General features: G+C 31.0%; 3 protein-coding genes across 6 annotated transcripts; all 3 read left to right on the top strand.

Moving 5' to 3' along the window:
- The first annotated feature begins 1,478 nt into the window (after positions 1–1,478).
- Positions 1,479–14,593, top strand: LOC110625320 (PRA1 family protein A3). 4 transcript variants are annotated; one of them, XM_043961286.1, is made up of 8 exons: positions 1,479–1,636; positions 1,762–1,890; positions 2,608–2,647; positions 2,752–2,841; positions 6,222–6,300; positions 13,872–13,960; positions 14,068–14,135; positions 14,223–14,593. In XM_043961286.1, the coding sequence occupies exons 2-8, from the start codon at positions 1,837–1,839 to the stop codon at positions 14,259–14,261; spliced, it is 459 nt and encodes a 152-aa protein (XP_043817221.1). In that variant the 5' UTR covers positions 1,479–1,636; positions 1,762–1,836; the 3' UTR covers positions 14,262–14,593. The 4 variants fall into 4 exon arrangements, with proteins under 4 accessions (XP_043817221.1, XP_043817220.1, XP_043817219.1 ...); XM_043961285.1 differs by lacking the exons at positions 13,872–13,960; positions 14,068–14,135 and adding exons at positions 6,377–6,465; positions 6,566–6,637 and having other exon boundaries at positions 1,485–1,636; XM_043961284.1 differs by lacking the exon at positions 13,872–13,960 and adding an exon at positions 6,377–6,464 and having other exon boundaries at positions 1,487–1,636; positions 14,063–14,135.
- On the top strand, positions 9,514–11,120 carry LOC122724937 (receptor-like protein 9DC3). Its single transcript, XM_043961282.1, has 2 exons — positions 9,514–10,889; positions 11,017–11,120. Exons 1-2 carry the CDS (start codon positions 9,636–9,638, stop codon positions 11,029–11,031), a joined length of 1,269 nt encoding a protein of 422 aa, XP_043817217.1. The 5' UTR covers positions 9,514–9,635; the 3' UTR covers positions 11,032–11,120.
- Positions 14,594–16,590: 1,997 nt separating the features above from the next.
- On the top strand, positions 16,591–19,580 carry LOC110625226 (receptor-like protein 9DC3). Its single transcript, XM_043960817.1, has one exon. The coding sequence runs from the start codon at positions 16,610–16,612 to the stop codon at positions 19,481–19,483; it is 2,874 nt and encodes a 957-aa protein (XP_043816752.1). The 5' UTR covers positions 16,591–16,609; the 3' UTR covers positions 19,484–19,580.
- The last annotated feature ends 275 nt before the right edge of the window (positions 19,581–19,855 follow it).

A 19,855-nucleotide genomic window follows, 5' to 3' on the forward strand; every position in this document is an offset into this window, starting at 1 on the left:
TTTTATAATTTTTTGATCAAAATTAAATCGAATCGAAATAACTAAAAATTTTTAAAATTAAAAATCGAATTGAACAGAAATGAATAAAAAATCAAACTGAATTTTTAAATTAATTTGATTCGATCGATTTAAATTAAATACTGCTCACTTCTAATTAATTTAATGATTTTAAAAATAAAACTTTTTGAATATTTTTAAAAGTTTCCAATAACTATATTTCAACCTTTTAGTCTAGTTTAAGAAAAATAAAATTTTATTTATATCTAAATTACTAAAAAATATAATATTTATATCAGTTTCAATTTCTTAATTCACCTTCATCAATAAATAAAAAGAATTGTTCCGAATAAAATTTCTTAAATTATCTTAATAATATAATTTTAAAGTTATAGTTAAATTAAAAATCTTTACATATGACAAGTGCATGAAATTGTGAAACCGGTGAGGTTTTTTTGTGATTTACAGTAATTTTTGTGAAATTTAATAAAATTTATAAGTAATTAGTCATTAAATTTTCAATAACAAATTAGTTTTTAAATTTATTTTTTATTTAAAATAGTTTTTTTATTAAAAAAATATAAATTACTGTTAATTAATTATAGATAAGAGATTTTACATTTTTTAACGATGAAAATACTCTTTTAAATGTTAATATTATTTTTATAATAGACCGTTATTTTATATATTATTTTAATAATAAAAAAATAAGAAATTATTATTTTAATTTTATGAATTTTATTCATTATTTTTCTTATTTATTGTTATAATAAATAATTTTTATTTTTATACTCACATTAAAATTTTTTATACTTCATTAAAATTAAAAATTAATTTTTATACTCACATATTATAGTTGGAGTATGTTTAAATTGATTTTTATAAGTATATAAATTTTTATAATTATAGAAAATTGATTTTTATATTTTAAATATTAAATTTATTCATTTCGATAATAAAAAAAATAATGGACACTAATTTTTGAAAATTAAAATAATAATTTCTCAATTTTTATATTAAATTAATAAATAAAAATAATTTTTTTATTAAAAAAGAAAATATTAACCTCTTAAAAAGTATTTTAGTTATTAAAAAATTTAAATTTTATAATCAATGATCAATTAATAGTAATTTATATTTTTATTAGTGAAATAATTATTTTATTAAATAAAAATTAAATTTAAAAATTAATTTATTATTAATGAGAGATTATTTTATAAATTTTATTAAAATTTAGAGATATTACTGTAAATTATTATTATTATTTTTGGTCTTTTTAAAAGGGCTAGAGGGTGAGAAAACAAGTCCAGTTAGTATACGGGTCCAAGTTATGGTGCTGGGTTCGGGTCAAAGCCTGCCCAAATTGTGGACAGAAAGCCCAAAATGAAGCCCATGTATAACTTATCCTTACTCCTCAGCCGTGCGACGCCTGAGCTGAAAGGTGAAAGTTGAAAGGTGAAAGGTGAAACATAAGAACGTTTGATGAGGGACGACCAGCAAAACGACAAAGTTATTGACGTTTTAATTGGCGCGTGGAAGCCCACTCCCTTCGTAAAAGTTGAGCTTGTACACCAGTCCCTCCTTCCTCGGCCAGTCCTCTCTCGTCTTCTGGTTCAGTTTGCTTCCAACCTACGAAAAGGTAAATGTTTTTTTTTTTTTTCTCATTTTCCAAACCCTAAATTTCGAATCTGCTGTTACAATTCTTAATTCCCTCTATTTTCATTGACTTTTAATATGCAATGTCTCTCTAAAATCTGAAAAAAGAAGGAAAAAAGGAAAAAAGGAAAAAGAAAAGCTGCTTTCTCCCTATTCTCAGTGCTGGATCCTTTCACTACATCCATGGAGGAGTCTCACAGCAACCTCCCTACTAGCCATTTACTGGGCTCTGTTCCTGTAAGCACTGGCTTTTTTAGCATTGATTATGATTGATTGTTCATGTTTCGATGTTATTTTTTTTGGTGGTTATTCATTCTTTGTTTGGCATTTTGGGTTTTTTTATGTCGAAGCATTTTGGGGTTTAATTTTGAAGTAAAGGTTTTGGTAATCAATTGCATAATCTACATTGATAAAGTTTTGGTTTGTTTGGAGAAGTCGGTGCTTTTTGGTTTTTGAAGAAATAGGAGTTTAACTATGACCGAGTTCAATAGTAACGCTATTCTTAAATATGGAATTTTGTGGGTGAAATAAAAGCTTTTTTTTTTTAAAGGATAATTTCATTTTTATTTATGTTGATTTAAGTGAAGTGCGTGAAGCTTGTTGATGCAAAATAGATTTGGGTAAAAATAGTTCAATTAGAGCTTTTTTAAAAGCATAATTTCATTTTTATTTATATTGATCTAAGTGAAGTGCATGTAGCTTGTTGATATAAAATAGATTGGGGTATTTGTCTTTTTCTTTTCCTGTTAATCTTGTTTAATAGATAATTTGATTAGTGGTTTTTTAAATGAATAATTTCATTTTTATTTATATTGATTCAAGTGAAGTACATTAAGCTTGTTGATGCAAAATAGATTGGGGTATTTGTCTTCCCCCCCTCCCCCCCCCCCCTTCTTAGTATTGTTTTGCAGGTAATCTGATTTAGTATCTTTCTTTTTCCTCCTTGCCTTATAGGCAGTGGTCAGTGAAGAAAAAAGTACCACCACCTATGAAGGTATAATTCATTCTCATAAAAATGTTTGGCTAATGATCATATTGAACCTGTATCCAAAAGCTAGTATTTTGAAAAGAAAAAATTGTTTGTGAATTTGTATGCAGTTCCCGAGGCAATTATGCAGACATTCCCTCCAAATAATAATAGAGGAGGAGGTAGCAGCCATGGTTATCAAACTCTTGGAAATCTATCGGGTATGGTTGTTGAATATTTAATTTCCATGGTTTTGAGTGTCCTGTTCTGGATTATTGAGCTTGGCTTATGTTCTTTTTATCCTAAGCATTTCTTGCTATTATTGAATTCTTGTGTTGGTCATATATGTTGTTAGGTTTATGCAAATTGGTTCTCAAACAATGTGCAAAAATTTACTTGTATGCTATGCAGAATTTGTACATGCATATATGCATGTTCACATTCCTTTGCCTGTAAGGGCAATTGCTTTGATTGGAAATGTGAAAAGTAATAGGCTAATAACACCATTTTGGTGAAATCCATGAAAACTGAAACTGCTGTGGATTCTCCCATTACAGTTGGTTTTACTTAGCATTAATATGTGTTCATAGGCATTCTGGCTATAAATGAGAAAGTCCAATTTTAATATTTTCCCCTTCTCAATATGTAAGATTTACATCATCACCAAAAGATATAAATCCTAGGTTTATATTCTGTTTCATATACCCCAATTTGGTGATTGAAAATGCCTAATGGAGAGACGACTCCTCACCAATCACCGGCTGTCGTACTCCCTTTTCCGTTCTCGTCCTTCAGTTCAGTCCCGCAGCCACAGCCACCCACCCACCCAGTCGCTTGTCCCGCAACCACTTATCCACCCACTGGCCAAAGCCAGAGTCTCTTCTCTCCATCCTTCGCTTCTTCAGTCCCGCAGCCACGACCAACCACCCACCCACCCAATCGCTAGTCCCGCAGCCACCCACCCACCCACTCGCTAAAGCCAGAGTCTCTTCTCTCCATCCTTCGCGTCTCTCTCTCACGGCCATCTCTCGCGTCTCTCTCTCACGGTCATCTCGCGTCTCTCTCTCACAGCCGTTGCTCGCGGCTCGCATCTCTCCGTGACGACCGTGGCTCGCATCTCTCCCTTACAATCGTGGTAAATTATAATTATGGAGTAGTTTAAACTTAATTTTTTTATATTTTTGAAACTATCTAATACTAGTTTTGGATGTCTATATTTTGATGTTGTTTGAATTATTTTATAATTTAACTATTATATTTGATTAAGTATATTAGGTTAGAAGTTGTTGATTAATTTGGATTTTATGATTAATTGATTGAATTTTATGATTAATTAAATATATCAATAACATAAATATTTAAAAATTTATATCAATAACATAAATATTTAAAAATTTATGTCAATAACATAAATATTTAATTTGCATTAAAAAGACAAGTAATGACTTCGAGAATTTTGAGTGATATCATTAGTTAAATGGTTGCGGAAAAAATGTCACAGAAGTTATGCGTATAGAATGGTATACAAGATGGAGAAGAATAGAGTTTGAGTCATAATTTCATACTAGAAATTGACTTAAATGTCTAATAATCAACTTACAATAAGTAAAAAACGTGTTTGATTTTATATGCACCTAAGAATTTGAGATTCCATTGCTAGGTAAGAACAAAAACTTCATTTTTTTTTCTCTATTTGATATTATTTATTTGGGTAAACTACAATTTAGTCCCTCTAGTTTAGTGAAATACAACCTTTCGTCCCTCTGTTTTAAAAAATCATCAATTTAGTCATTGTGATTTTTAAAAACTATACCATTGGTCCCTCCCGTTAGATTTTCAGTTAAGTCACTTTTAATTTTAATTAAAAGACTAAAATACCCATAACAGCTTCTTCTCTAATACTTTCCACGACTTTGTATATTTTCTTTCTTTTTCTCTTTCTTTCTCTCTCTCTTTCCAGAAAGAAAAAAAATAATGCACAGACAAATTAATAAAGGATGTCGATCACCAGTTGCTCACTCGATACCAGCGGCGGATGGGAGAGAAGATATCTGAATAAAAATTACAAGTGTGGCATTAGGACTACTGTGAGGATTTTCTGAATCTGAAAGGAACAAGAACTCGCTCTCTCGACATCAATGGCTTCCATATCTCTTTTATAGCTTCTGTTTCTAATCCCAAAATCCATATGAAATGACGACACAGCACTGTTTGGCGATGACATTGCTACTTCTTCTTCTGCCTCCTCCGCTGATAATCTGTTCACATCAAACCCTCTGCCTGATCCGACCCGATTCAAACATCATTATAACGTTAAGAACAAAAAGTACCCGCAAGTTATAAAGCGAAACATGCAAAACTCAGATCTTCAACACCGTAGCAAAGCTGTGATGCGTTAAAAATCACAGAATAAAAAGGAGAAAAGAATTTCACCTCAGAATCAGTAATTTGATATCGGACAACAAATACAGAGCGTCGCCTCCTTGAATTATTATCGGAATTAACCTGTCCCCCGACATAGCCATTTCGACCATTAGCTTTCCCTTCACCAACTCTCGAACCGTGCCTCGACACGGACCTCCCTCTTCTCTGCGACACACTGACTTTATCCCCAGAGCTGACATCATCAATTCTCGAATAAGAACGGCCTCGATCAGCAGAACTGAAGAACTGAACAGCGAGATCGTCGAGAGTAACATCCGGGAAACCCAATCCCCTAACAGTGTTGACGAACTTCCCTCTTGGAAGGGGCGCGTCGCCAGATAAGTTATCCCCTGATGGAGGCAAAGGCCGGGAGAAACGGCTGAGGCTCCGAGAGCGGTGGTGAGCCGAGGAGCTTTGATTGGAAGAAGAGGAGTCATCAGTGGACGAAGCAGAGGATTTCGCAATGGGGGTTCGCTTGGTGGTGGACCTGAACGCCAAAGTGGCCATTTGGGAAGAAGCATGGGTATTTTAGTCTTTTAATTAAAATTAACGGTAACTTAACTGAATCTAACGGGAGAGGCCAATGGTATAGATTTTAAAAATCACAGTGACTAAATTGATGATTTTTTAAAACAGAGAGACAAATTCTGAAGGATTGAATCGTGGAAGACTCATGCTTAAAGTCGATGTAAAATCTTGGGTATTTTGCGAACCAGTCAATAGAGAGGTGATCACTCAATGATCACTGTGTTGGTTTGTTTAGTTACTTTAAATGGCTTGTCTACTTTTTAGCTTGTAATCTGACTATAGATAAGCGTGGGCTGTCTTACTTGCAATCAAGAAGTTACATTTTCGGCGATAAAGAGAAGCATGGAGAAAATAACTTGACAAGTTTATTATTTGGAGCTATATATTTACTTAATCAGACGTCCCATTTCATAATGCTTCTTTTGTTAAGGCAATAGAACAGAAGCTTTTCTTCTTTGTTGAATCATGTGTTTATTCCCCATGCTTTTGCCATGTTATTTTCAAAGCATGGAAGTTAATCTACCAACTCCACCCCATGGCCTGGCATGTAGGATATGCATATGCCTTTAACTTGTTCTTAAGTTTGCACTGGATAGAGACTCTATTTCTCCTATTTTTGGTGTTGAAGTTTTATTTTTCAGTTTTGCAGCTACTTTCAGTGAAAAGGTGACAAGAACAGTAAGAAAGTTCTCTCCACATTTGGCAGCAAAGATGAGGCCTCCTCACATGTTAGTTGATGCTCAGTTGCTTTTCTATGTTTTTTTCTCGCGATAGAAATTATGCTTACCACACTTGTATTTACAGGCCTGTCATTCGTGGCCGTCCTTCATCCAAAAAATCAGTATACATCTGTGGCCAACCTCGTGGGGTGTTTGTCTTCTTATTCTCAGCTGGTAGTTAGATTTCTCAAAACTTTATTCTCAATCAGTAGTTCAGTACTGATCTGTAATGGTTCTATGAATTTTGCCTGATCAAATGATTTTCTTTTCTCAGCCAGTTTTATTCTGTGGTGCACTTCTGGCACTCTGCTGTTTGTTTTATGGGCATTTGGCATCGGCCTCCTTGGTAAATTCTTCATCCTATAGATAATGCTTTGAATAATTCCTCGCATGATATTTCAGTTTTAAGGGCTTTTTAGATCTCGGAAACAATAACATAGATGGCGAAGGAGAATCCCTCTGTCCATTTCTAATTGTAGAAATTTGGAGATTTTAGATCTCGGAAACAATAACATAGATGACTCATTCCCCCATTTCTTGGAAACTCTTCCGGAGCTGCAAATTCTAATTCTGAAATCCAATAAACTCCATGGATTTGTGAAAGGGTCCTCTACCAATTATTCCTTCTCAAAGCTGCGAATGTTTGACATCTCCGATAACATGTTGAGCGGGTCATTACCTTCAGGGTATTTCAATAATTTCAAAGCAATGATGAACTTTGATGTGAAGATGGAGTACATGAAGGCACCAAATAATTCTTACGATTATTCTGTGAGTCTGACACTCAAGGGCTTTTTGTAAAATTATGGGGGGCTACTTTTATTTGCAGATTTGAGGTTAGGGAGATTTTATTTGCGATTTTGGGGTTCGGCTGCCACGTGGCAGCCGAAAAGGACGCCTGGCGAGTGGCGCCAACCTTTTTTTTTTTTTTTTTTAAAGTGGTCTGGCGCCACTTAAAGTGGCGCCAGACATTTTTTTTTTAATTATTTTTTTATTTTTTAATTATTAATATATTATAATAAAATATTTATATTATATTAATTTTTTTTATTTATATTATATTTTTATAATAATAAATATTTTTTATAATTTTAATATATTAATATTTAAAAAATTTTATTATTAATATTTAAATATTTTTTATAATTTTAATATATTAATATTTAAAATTTTACTATTAGATGTTATACGAGAATTGAATTATTTATAATTTATTAAAAAAATAATTAATTAATCTAATTCAAAGTAAATTAAATAAATTTATTATATTTGATAAATTATAAACAATCAGGTGATCGCAAGCAACATTTAAGTGACCTATAATAATATTCTATAATTCTAAGTAGCAGTTAATAAAAAGTAAATTTAATTTTTATAATTTTAAATATTAATATTTATTTATTTTTATAATTATAAATAATAATGTAATTTAAATAATTAATAAAAAATAATAATTAAATATTATATACGATCACTTGATTATTTATAATTTATTAAATATAATAGATCTAATTAATTTATTTTACAATTAAATTAATTTATTTATTTATTTTTTTTGATAAATTATAAATAACTCAGTTCTCATATAACATTTAATAATAAGATAATATAATAATTTTAAATAGTTTATACTAATTGTTTATAATTTATTAAAAATAAAAAATAACTAAATTAAGTAATTAATTCAATAAAGCTATCTTATACAGATTTAATAGCAGTATAATATTATAATTCTAAATATTTTTGTGTGGAATCACTTTACTATTAATTTTTATGGTATTCTTACATATTAAAAATATTTTTATAAAATATAATAATTATTTATAACTAGTCTTAGTATTTAGTAAATTATGAAATAACATTAAACGTGTATAAAAATATTGATACTATTTAATTGCAGAATTACTGTATTAATATATTAAAATAATAAAAAAATTTATCCATCGCAACATAATATCAATTTTATAATCCTGAAATATAATTTCAGTAATTTTTTATTTAAATATTAATAATAAAATTTTTTAAATATTAATATATTAAAATTATAAAAATATTTATTATTATAAAAATATAATATAAATAAAAAATTAATATAATATAAATATTTTATTATAATATATTAATAATTAAGAAATAAAAAAAAACAATTAAAAAAAAAATTGTCTGGCGCCACTTTAAGTAGCGCCAGACCACTTAAAAACAAAAAAAAAAGCCTGGCGCCTGTCAAAGAGGCGCCAGGAGTCCTTTTCGGCTGCCACGTGGCAGTCGAACCCCAAAATCACAAATAAAATCTCTCCAACTCCAAATCCGCAAATGAAATTAGCCCCGACCCTAATTTTACAAAAAGGCCGACACTCAAAGGAGTTGAGATTGAGTTGGTGAGAATCCAGACAATTCTTACAACCATTGATTTGTCAGGCAACATTATTGACAAGCTTGTTAGAAATCTAACCAAGATAAGAGACTTAGCCTTCGGAGACGTAAACATGTCCATGGTTGAACCTAGTTCTTTAACGAATATCTCTTCACATTTATCATCACTTAGACTTGGAATTTGTGAATTGAAAGGGAAATTTCCAGACAACATTATTCAACGAACAAACCTCCAACTGCTTGATTTATTCGGTAATGAAGATCTCAACGGTTCCTTACCTAGGCATAACTGGAATAATTCTCTCAGGTCTTTGTCTCTTTCTTTTACACAATTTCCAATTTATTTGGACTATGATTTTATCAGTAATTTGAAGTCTTTAGAAACTTTGGAGCTCAGCAGCTGCAATTTTAGAGTTTCAAATTTGAAATTGTTGGGTAAGTTGACTCGACTCATTCTGTTGGATATCAACTCCAATAATTTCAATGGTCAAATTCCATCTTCACTTGGAAGTTTTAAGCGGCTCTCTTATTTATGTCTTTAAAATAATAATTTCAGTGGTCAAATTCAGATACTTAGAAGTCTTAAGCGGCTCTCTTATTTATACCTTTTCAATAATAATTTCAGTGGTCAAATTCCATCTTCACTTGGGAGTCTTAAACGACTCTTTTATTTAGACCTTTCCAATAATAATTTCAGTGGTCAAATTCCATCTTCACTTGAAAGTCTTAAGCGGCTCCCTTATTTAGACCTTTCCAATAACAATTTCAGTGGTCAAATTCCATCTTCACTTGGAAGTCTTAAGCGACTCTTTTATTTACACCTTTCCAATAACAATTTTAGTGGTGGGATTCCCTCCTCTTTTAAAAACCTTAAACAACTTTATACATTGGGGCTCCAAAATAACCAGCTCACCGGTCGTTTAGGTCCATTCCAAGACAATCCATTGAGATATATTGATTTGAGCAATAACATGTTGCATGGCTCCATTCCAAGCTCCATTTTAAAACTTGCGGACTTGAATGTTCTCATTCTTTCATCCAATAAATTGATAGGAGAAGTTTCTTCAGCAGTTTGCAAACTAAACTCTCTCCAAATTCTTGACTTGTCAAACAACAGTTTGAACGGCTTCATCCCACAATGTTTGGGAAATTTCAGCAATGATCTCTCGGTGCTGCATTTGGGCATGAACAATTTCCAAGGAACCATCCCTGAGACGTTTTCAGCAAGAGGCAGCTTGAGATATTTGAACTTCAATGGCAATCAATTGCAAAGGAGAATCCCTCTGTCCATTTCCAATTGTAGAAATTTGGAGATTTTAGATCTTGGAAACAATAATATAGATGACTCATTCCCCCATTTCTTGGAAACTCTTCCGGAGCTGCAAATTCTAATTCTGAAATCCAATAAACTCCATGGATTTGTGAAAGGGTCCTCTACCAATTATTCCTTCTCAAAGCTGCGAATGTTTGACCTCTCCGATAACATGTTGAGCGGGCCATTACCTTCAGGGTATTTCAATAATTTCAAAGCAATGATGAACTTTGATGTGAAGATGGAGTACATGGGGCAACCAAATTATTCTTACGATTATTCTGTGAGTCTGACACTCAAAGGAGTTGTGATTGAGTTGGTGAGAATCCAAACACTTCTTACAACCATTGATTTGTCAGGCAACAAATTCACAGGGGAGATCCCACAGTCTATTGGAAAGCTTAAAGCACTTAAGTTGCTCAACTTGTCTCACAATCAACTCACGGGCAATATTCAACCATCATTGAGGGAATTGTCCAATTTGGAATCACTAGACCTCTCTTCAAATTTTCTTGTTGGAAGGATTCCTATGCAGTTGACAGATTTAACATTTCTGCAAGTATTTCGGGTTTCAGATAATCGACTTGAAGGACCCATACCTGAAGGAAAGCAGTTCAACACATTTGATAAAAGTTCATATGAAGGAAATTTGGGATTGTGTGGATTTCCACTAGAAAAATGCAATAATGGGGAGAGGCAAAAACCAGAAATATCCAAGGAAGATGATTCCAATTCTAAATTTGGATTTGGGTGGCAACCTGTAGCGGCAGGGTATGGATGTGGAGTAATATTTGGTATTGCAATGGGATATCGTGTGTTTAAAACAAGAAAACCAATATGGTTTGTGAGGATAGTTCACAAAGACGTCCAAAGCCAAAAAGATTCAAAAACTAGGATTTCTTGGTATTTACAGGTAATGTTTTGTAATATTTGTTTCTTCGCATGTAATTTCATCTTAATCAACTTTCTTTTTAACATGAGTTTCTTACAATTCTTCTTCTTTTTTTTTTTCTTTTCTCATGAAATTTCTAACATGTTAGGTAGATGAAGAATAAGTGAGCAGATGCAAAATGAAGATACAGATCGGACATGAATGCAGTGGAAAACATAGTATTATGTTTCTTTTTCTTTTTTTTTCCTTTTAAAAATATTGTCTTTTTAATATGTATTAAAAATTAAAATGAAATTATTCATCGTCACTATTTAAACTTTAACATATATATAATATATATAGAGGGAGGAGAGTTAATAAAATAATCTCAATTTCAATTATTATATAATTAAAATAATTATTTCAATTTATTTAAAAATTATTTAAAATAAGAGAATTAATAAAAAGAATAATTAAATTAAATTCATGCAAAATCTTAATTTCAATTAGGAGGATAATGTGAATATATATTATCAATGACCTCTCAAAGGAGTTTATGAAATCTTTAGCAGTCTCTTTGTGAATATATATTAATTTTTATGTTTACTTTTAATTCCATAATTAATAATAAATTTAGTATATTATCTTTAAAACATTGTATGTTATAAGATATTTAAGCAATATATTACATGAATTAAATAACTGGATGTATTATAGTATATAGTGAATATATAAACATGAAAATGTGTGACAAAATTTGAAAAAAATTAATAATATTTAACCTATTAATATTATTATTTTGATTATTAAATATTATTTTAAAAGTGATTGCGGAAAGATAATTTTAATAAAAGTTAATATATAGCACTCGGTGTAAGTGCATTTGAATAAATTCCAGAGACTTCAAATTCTACTCTCTAAATTCTTAATTTTTCATTTTAAAAACTAGAGAGAAAAGTATAATTTAGTTTTGAAAAATAAAACTTGTAATGAGAGTTTTTCATTTTATAATTTTTATGTTGTGTTAATTTTTATTTTTTAAGAAATAGAAAATTTTATGAAATTATGTAAAGATTTTAAACAGAAAAATTATTTCTTGATCTATTAATTATAGGGGTGAGCATTCGATTGGTTCAGTTTTAAACTGAACCGAACTGAATAAACTCAAAATTAAAAAATTTTAATATTTATAAAAATCAAACCGAATTGATTTGATCAGAAATCAAATCGAACTGAACCAATCTAATTTAGTTCGATTCGGTTTAATTTGATCGGTTTCGATTTTTGATAATTTTTTTTTACATTTTATTTTTAGTATTTTAAAATTTAATTAAATATTTTAATATTAATATGATCTAATTTCTCTATATTATTAAAAATAACATATTATTATCACTGATCGGTTCGTTTTAGTTTATTAAAATAACATATTATTAAAAATGCCTTGTCTACTTCTTAGCTTGTAATCTGACTATGAGATAAAGAGAAGCATGGAGAAAATAACTTGACAATTTTATTATTTGGAGCTATATATTTACTTAATCAGACATCCCATTTCATAATGCTTTTTTTGTTAAGGCAATAGCACAGATGCGTTTCTTCTTTGTTGAATCATGTGTTTATTCTCCATGTTTTTGCCATGTTATTTTCAAAGCATGAAAGTTAATCTATTGTAGAAAGATAATATTTTGTTGTATTTTACAATAGAGATTATGATCTATTTATACATGAGAGACGGTATCTAAATAGGAAGAAAAATTAAGTCTACGATTATGCAATTCCTAAGATTAAGCAACTGACCATCTATCAATATTTACTTCCTATATTAATATATTTACTTCTTATAACCTATATTAACATATTTACTTCCTAAAACCTATAACACTCATTCTCAAATTGGAGTATAAATGTTAATTATGTCCAACTTACTACATATATAATCAACTTCAGCCATAAAGATAACCAACCCAAAACAATCAAAATAAAAAAAAGGGTTAGAAGAATAAAACCCGTGAATCAAAATAAACAAAGAATTAGAAGAACAGAATCCGTGAACAGTACCTGATGAACAGAATCCGATGAACAAAGCCCTAAGTCTCCAAATGTTACCCTTATGAATAACTCAAATGAATAAAGTCCCAAATTTCCAAATGTTATCATTTATGGGTAACTCAAATAAATAGAGTCCTAAGTCTCCAAATGTTTCCAAATGTTACCCTAATCCAAATGAACAATATCTCTAAATCTCCAAGTGTTATCCTTTATTGTTAATCCAAATGAACAGAGTCCTAAGTCATTCTGATACTATGTAAAAAGATAATATTTTATTGTATTTCACGATAGAAATTATAATCTATTTATACATGAGAGTCGGTATCTAAACAGGAAGTAAAATCAAATCTATGATTATATAATCCCTAAGATTAAGCAATTGACCTGTCTATCAATGTTTACTTCTTATATTAATATATTTACTTCCTATAACCTATCTAAACAGGAAGAAAAATCAAGTATGTGATTATGCAATCCTAAGAGCAACTGACTCATCTATCAATATTTACTTCCTATATTAATATATTTACTTCCTATAACCTGTCTAAATAGGAAGAAAAATCAAGTATGTGATTATGCAATCCTAAGAGCAACTGACTCATCTATCAATATTTACTTTCTATATTAATATATTTATTTCCTCTAACCTATATTAACATATTTACTTCCTATAACCTATAATATCTACCAACTCCACCCCATGACCTGGCATGTAGGATATGCATATGCCTTCAACTTGTTCTTAAGTTTGCAGTGGATAGAGACTCTATTTTTCCTATTTTTTGGTGCTGAAGGTTTATTTTTCAGTTTTGCAGCTCCTTTCAGTGAAAAGGTGACAAGAACAGTAAGAAAGTTCTCTCCACATTTGGCAGCAAAGATAGGTCTCCTCACATGTTAGTTGATGCTCAGTTGCTTTTCTATGTTTGTTTGTCGATTGGATAGAAATTGTGCTTACCACACTTGTATTTACAGGCCTGTCATTCGTGGCCGTCCTTCATCCAAAAAATCAGTATTCATCTGTGGCCAACCTCGTGGGGTGTTTGTCTTCTTATTCTCAGCTGGTAGTTAGATTTCTCAAAACTTTATTCTCAATCAGTAGTTCAGTACTGGTCTGCATTGGTTCTATGAATTTTGCCTGATCAAATGATTTTCTTTTCTCAGCCGCCAGTTTTATTCTGTGGTTCACTTCTGGCACTCTGCTGTTTGCTTTATGGGCATTTGGCATCGGCTTCCTTGGTAAATTCTTCATCCTATATATAATGATTTGAATAATTTCTTGTATGATTTTTCAGTTTTAATGAGCCAATATATTGTTGCTTGCAGTTACAGTTCTTCATGCAAGTGTCAGGACACCTAATCTGAAGGCACGCCTCAACACATTCCGGGAAGAATTTCGTGCTGTGTGGCGCAATTATAGTGAGCTGTGACTGGTCAGGGAGTTGAAGTGTACCACTCCATCCCTGACTCGCAACTTCAATTTCAGTTAAGTTGCAAGTATTCTTTGTAAATATAAACAAATTGTCAGCTCATTCGATGGAGGATGTTAGAAAAAAGAAAAAAATTATTCTGCTTGATTTTCTTTTTTCCCTTCTGTGTTATGAAGTTCCCATATATTTTTCTTAAATAACTTTGACCTTCCTCTGTGATTTACCTGGAGTTCGAAAGTCAAAGAAAGAACTGTCGTTTTATTATCCATTTTATTTCTTATTGTTATTATTATTATTTTTTTTGTTGCATCTATTTATTTTAATGAAGAGCTTGTTTGAATCTTGGACTAATATCAAATTTAAGACAAATACTTTGTATTGTTCTTAATTCATTAGCCCTCCTCTTTGGCAAAGGAAATACTTGTCTGAATTCGATTCACTATGGATCTAAGATACAATGTCTCTTTTAAGTCCATAATAAGTCAGATTCACCTTAAAATAGAAGTTCATAATAAATCGGATTCACCTAAAAACTTTTATACTGGCAATGCTCATAAGATGGTGCCGGCAAAGAAGGGAAAAGGTATTACTTAACAGGTTAATGATTATACTGATTAAGTAGTGGTGCTGGTTAATGGGTGGTATTATTAGGGGTAGTGCTGTGACAAATACTGTGATGGTTGTGGTTGCTGATATCAGACAATCAGGGGCTTTGCTGCAGCTGCTCAAATGCTGATGCGGGCTTTCGTTGCCGGTGGTTGCAGCAGCGGCGAAAGCCAACATGATCTTTTGTGTCCTCTGATTAGTGAGATAGGTTTGGTGATGGAAGACTTTTTATACACTTTAATAAAACTTTTATACAATTTAATCGAATAATATAAATTCGATTAAAAAAGCAAATAAAAATATATTTCAAAGAAAAAGGAACTAATTTTACAATTGGATGATGAGAGATGCAAATTCTTGCAAGGCTAAGGCTTTGTTTGGCCAAAAGTTTGAGATCTTATCTGCACATTTTGAAAAACTTATGAGTAATAAGTTTTGTTTGGAGTTTGATTTTTTTGGATTGATTTTTTATATATAAGCTTTATTTATATATATATATATAAAAGACAAATAATGACTTGAGAATCATTCTAAGTAAATGGCCTTGAAAATAAATGTAAGAGAAATTGTCATCCACTTGTTATGCGTAAAGAAAGGTAGAGAATCATTCAAATTAGAAATTGAATGAATTGTCTAATATCAAAGAAAAAACAAATTTAGAAAATTGAGTTTTAACCTTCATTCATAAACACCAAGAAATTTGGAATACAAAGAAGGCTCCATTTTGATAGAGATACTCTAATCAAAAGTTAATCAAGAGGTTTCATATTTTAATAATGTTTAGAGAAAAAATACAGACACTATATTTGAGAGTAGATATGATTAAAATTTAAATAAATTAAATATGTAAAATTAGAAAATTAGAATAAATCTTATTGTAGTTTTCTACGGCAAATGAATAGAGATTGAAGTATAATAATAAATTCTTAAGAATTTAATGGTTAATGAATATAAATTTAGCCATTTTTGGTTATATTATATTAATTTTTAAAGATTTTAATTAAATTATAAATTAATAAAAAATTTAGCTTTATATATCATATAAATACAATAAAATAATTCATATGAAATTATCAAGTAAACAAGATATTTAAGTTCTAAAATTAGATACTATTATAGTAAAATTTATAATTTTATAATTTTATTAATTTTTAAAAAATTTAAATTAAATATTTTTTTATACTAATCCATGTATTTTAAGTACAAACTTTTTATTTTATTAGTAATATCAACAAATAATGACATGAGAATCTTTCTAAACAAATGGTTATAGAAATAAAACTTATATAAATTATATTCTACTTGTTATGCGTAAAAAACGGTACAGAATCATTAATATTAGAAATTTTGAACTTTAAATTTATATACACCAAGAAATTTGAAATGCCAACAAAAACTTGTCATTCTTGATGGCTCTATTCCGATAGAGATATCTGTTTTTTTTTTTAATATTTAATTTTTATTTTTTATATATCAAGATGTTAGGAAAAATCAACTTTGGTACCTCCAAAATTACTTTAAGCGGGATTTAGCAATACTAAAAAAGATAAGTCAAGTCGCTGCCAATAAGAACGAATGCTAATTATTTTCCCACATTCATAATATTATAAATGCTAAATGCTTGCCCTGATTTTTTAATACCTCAAAGTTCCCAACTTTTTAGCTTTCTTCAACAGAATGGCTAGTCTAGTATGGCTTGCTAGCTTTCTCCTTTTGTTTCACTCTCATTTTCAAGCTTCAGTTTCCTTTTCTTTGAATTCCAACTCTTCAGCAATGTTGTGCCAACGAGACCAGAGTCTTGCCTTGCTCCAATTGAAGGAAACCTTTTCCATTGCAAAGGCTGTCTTTGTCTCTCCTTATTATCCCAAGCCTTATCTCAAGACAAAATATTGGAAAGAGGGCACTGATTGCTGTTGGTGGGATGGGATTACATGTGATATGGAAACGGGTAATGTAATTGGCCTTCACCTTTCTAATAGCTTCTTGTATGGTCCTATCTATTCTAACAATCCTCTTTTCTCTCTTCGCCATCTCCGAAAACTCGACTTGTCTTTAAATGATTTCAACCAGTCTCGAATTGTTCCTCAGTTTGGCCAGTTTTCCAAGTTAACACATCTTAATCTAAGCTATTCTGGTTTTGTGGGTCAAATTCCTTCAGAAATTACTTACCTGTCAGGTTTGCTATCTCTTGATCTTTCTTGGAATTATGATTTGATATCAGAAACCACTATTTTTACCAAGCTTGTTCAAAACCTAACCCAATTACGGGAATTGGACTTGACTTTAGTAAACATGTCTGTGGTTGCACCTAGTTCCTTGATGAATTTGTCTTCTTCTTTGACATCTCTCAAACTTGAATTTTGTGAAATGCAAGGAAAAATCCCCGATATCAGTCGTCTATCTAAATTGGTTTCACTTGATCTTTCTTGGAATTATGGTGGTTTGACAATAGAACCAATGGTTTTTGACAAGCTTGTTAGAAATCTAACCAAGATAAGAGACTTAGCCTTCGGAGATGTAAACATGTCCATGGTTGAACCTAGTTCTTTGATGAATATCTCTTCTTATTTATCATCACTTGAACTTCGATATTGTGAATTGAAAGGGAAATTTCCAGACAACATAATTCAACGATCAAACCTCCAACTGCTTGATTTATTCGGTAATGAAGATCTCAACGGTTCCTTACCTCGGCATAACTGGAATAATTCTCTCAGGTCTTTGTCTCTTTCTTTGACACAAATTACAATATATTTGGACCATGATTTTATCAGTAATTTGAAGTCTTTAGAAACTTTGGAGCTCTGGCAATGCAATTTTAGAGTTTCAAATTTGAAATTGTTGGGTAAGTTGACTCGACTTATTAAGTTGGATATCTCTTCCAATAATTTCAGTGGTCAAATTCCATCTTCACTCGGAAGTCTTAAGCGGCTCTCTTCTTTAATACTTTCCAATAACAGTTTCAGTGGTGAGATTCCCTCTTCTTTTAAAAACCTTAAACAACTTCATACATTGCGGCTCCAAAATAACCATTGCAGTGGTCCAATTCCTCATTATTTTACAAACTTCACACTGCTTTATTTTTTAGATTTATCAAATAATAAATTCACAGGCCCCATCCCTTTCCAAGTAGGCAGGTTTTCAAGTCTAAAAATCCTCGATTTATCCAATAACTTATTAAATGCAACAATACCACCCTCTGTGTTTACCCTGCCTGAGTTGTGGCGTTTATTCCTCAACAATAACCAGCTCACCGGTCGTTTAGGTCCATTCCAAGACAATTCATTGAGCTATATTGATTTGAGCAATAACAAGTTGTATGGCTTCATTCCAAGCTCAATTTTCAAACTTGTCGACTTGAATGTTCTCATTCTTTCATCCAATAAATTGATAGGAGAAGTTTCTTCAGTAGTTTGCAACCTAAACTCTCTCCAAATTCTTGACTTGTCAAACAACAGTTTGAACGGCTTCATCCCACAATGTTTGGGAAATTTCAGCAATGATCTCTCGGTGCTGCATTTGGGCATGAACAATTTCCAAGGAACCATCCCTGAGACGTTTTCAGCAAGAGGCAGCTTGAGATATTTGAACTTCAATGGCAATCAATTGCAAAGGAGAATCCCTCTGTCCATTTCCAATTGTAGAAATTTGGAGATTTTAGATCTTGGAAACAATAATATAGATGACTCATTCCCCCATTTCTTGGAAACTCTTCCGGAGCTGCAAATTCTAATTCTGAAATCCAATAAACTCCATGGATTTGTGAAAGGGTCCTCTACCAATTATTCCTTCTCAAAGCTGCGAATGTTTGACCTCTCCGATAACATGTTGAGCGGGCCATTACCTTCAGGGTATTTCAATAATTTCAAAGCAATGATGAACTTTGATGTGAAGATGGAGTACATGGGGCAACCAAATTATTCTTACGATTATTCTGTGAGTCTGACACTCAAAGGAGTTGTGATTGAGTTGGTGAGAATCCAAACACTTCTTACAACCATTGATTTGTCAGGCAACAAATTCACAGGGGAGATCCCACAGTCTATTGGAAAGCTTAAAGCACTTAAGTTGCTCAACTTGTCTCACAATCAACTCACGGGCAATATTCAACCATCATTGAGGGAATTGTCCAATTTGGAATCACTAGACCTCTCTTCAAATTTTCTTGTTGGAAGGATTCCTATGCAGTTGACAGATTTAACATTTCTGCAAGTATTTCGGGTTTCAGATAATCGACTTGAAGGACCCATACCTGAAGGAAAGCAGTTCAACACATTTGATAAAAGTTCATATGAAGGAAATTTGGGATTGTGTGGATTTCCACTAGAAAAATGCAATAATGGGGAGAGGCAAAAACCAGAAATATCCAAGGAAGATGATTCCAATTCTAAATTTGGATTTGGGTGGCAACCTGTACTGGCAGGGTATGGATGTGGAGTAATATTTGGTATTGCAATGGGATATCGTGTGTTTAAAACAAGAAAACCAATATGGTTTGTGAGGATAGTTGAAGCACAAAGACGTCCAAAGCCAAAAAGATTCAAAAACTAGGATTTCTTGGTATTTACAGGTAATGTTTTGTAATATTTGTTTCTTCGCATGTAATTTCATCTTAATCAACTTTCTTTTTAACATGAGTTTCTTACAATTCTTCTTCTTTTTCTTTTCTCATGAAATTTCTAATATATTAGGTAGATGAAGAATAAGTAAGCATATGCAAAATGAAGATACAGATAGGACATGAATGCAGTGGAAAACATAGCATTATATTTCTTTTTTTTTTTTTCCTTTTAAAAATATTGTCTTTAATATGTATAAAAAAATTAAAATAAATAAAAATTATAAAACTGATAAAGTATTATTATTTTGAAAATATAGCATTTGAAGTAAATCTGAGATATTTCAAATTTTATTTTTTCAATT

Source organism: Manihot esculenta, chromosome 10 (assembly GCF_001659605.2).
Source record: "Manihot esculenta cultivar AM560-2 chromosome 10, M.esculenta_v8, whole genome shotgun sequence".
In the NCBI taxonomy this organism is placed as follows: Eukaryota; Viridiplantae; Streptophyta; class Magnoliopsida; order Malpighiales; family Euphorbiaceae; genus Manihot; species Manihot esculenta.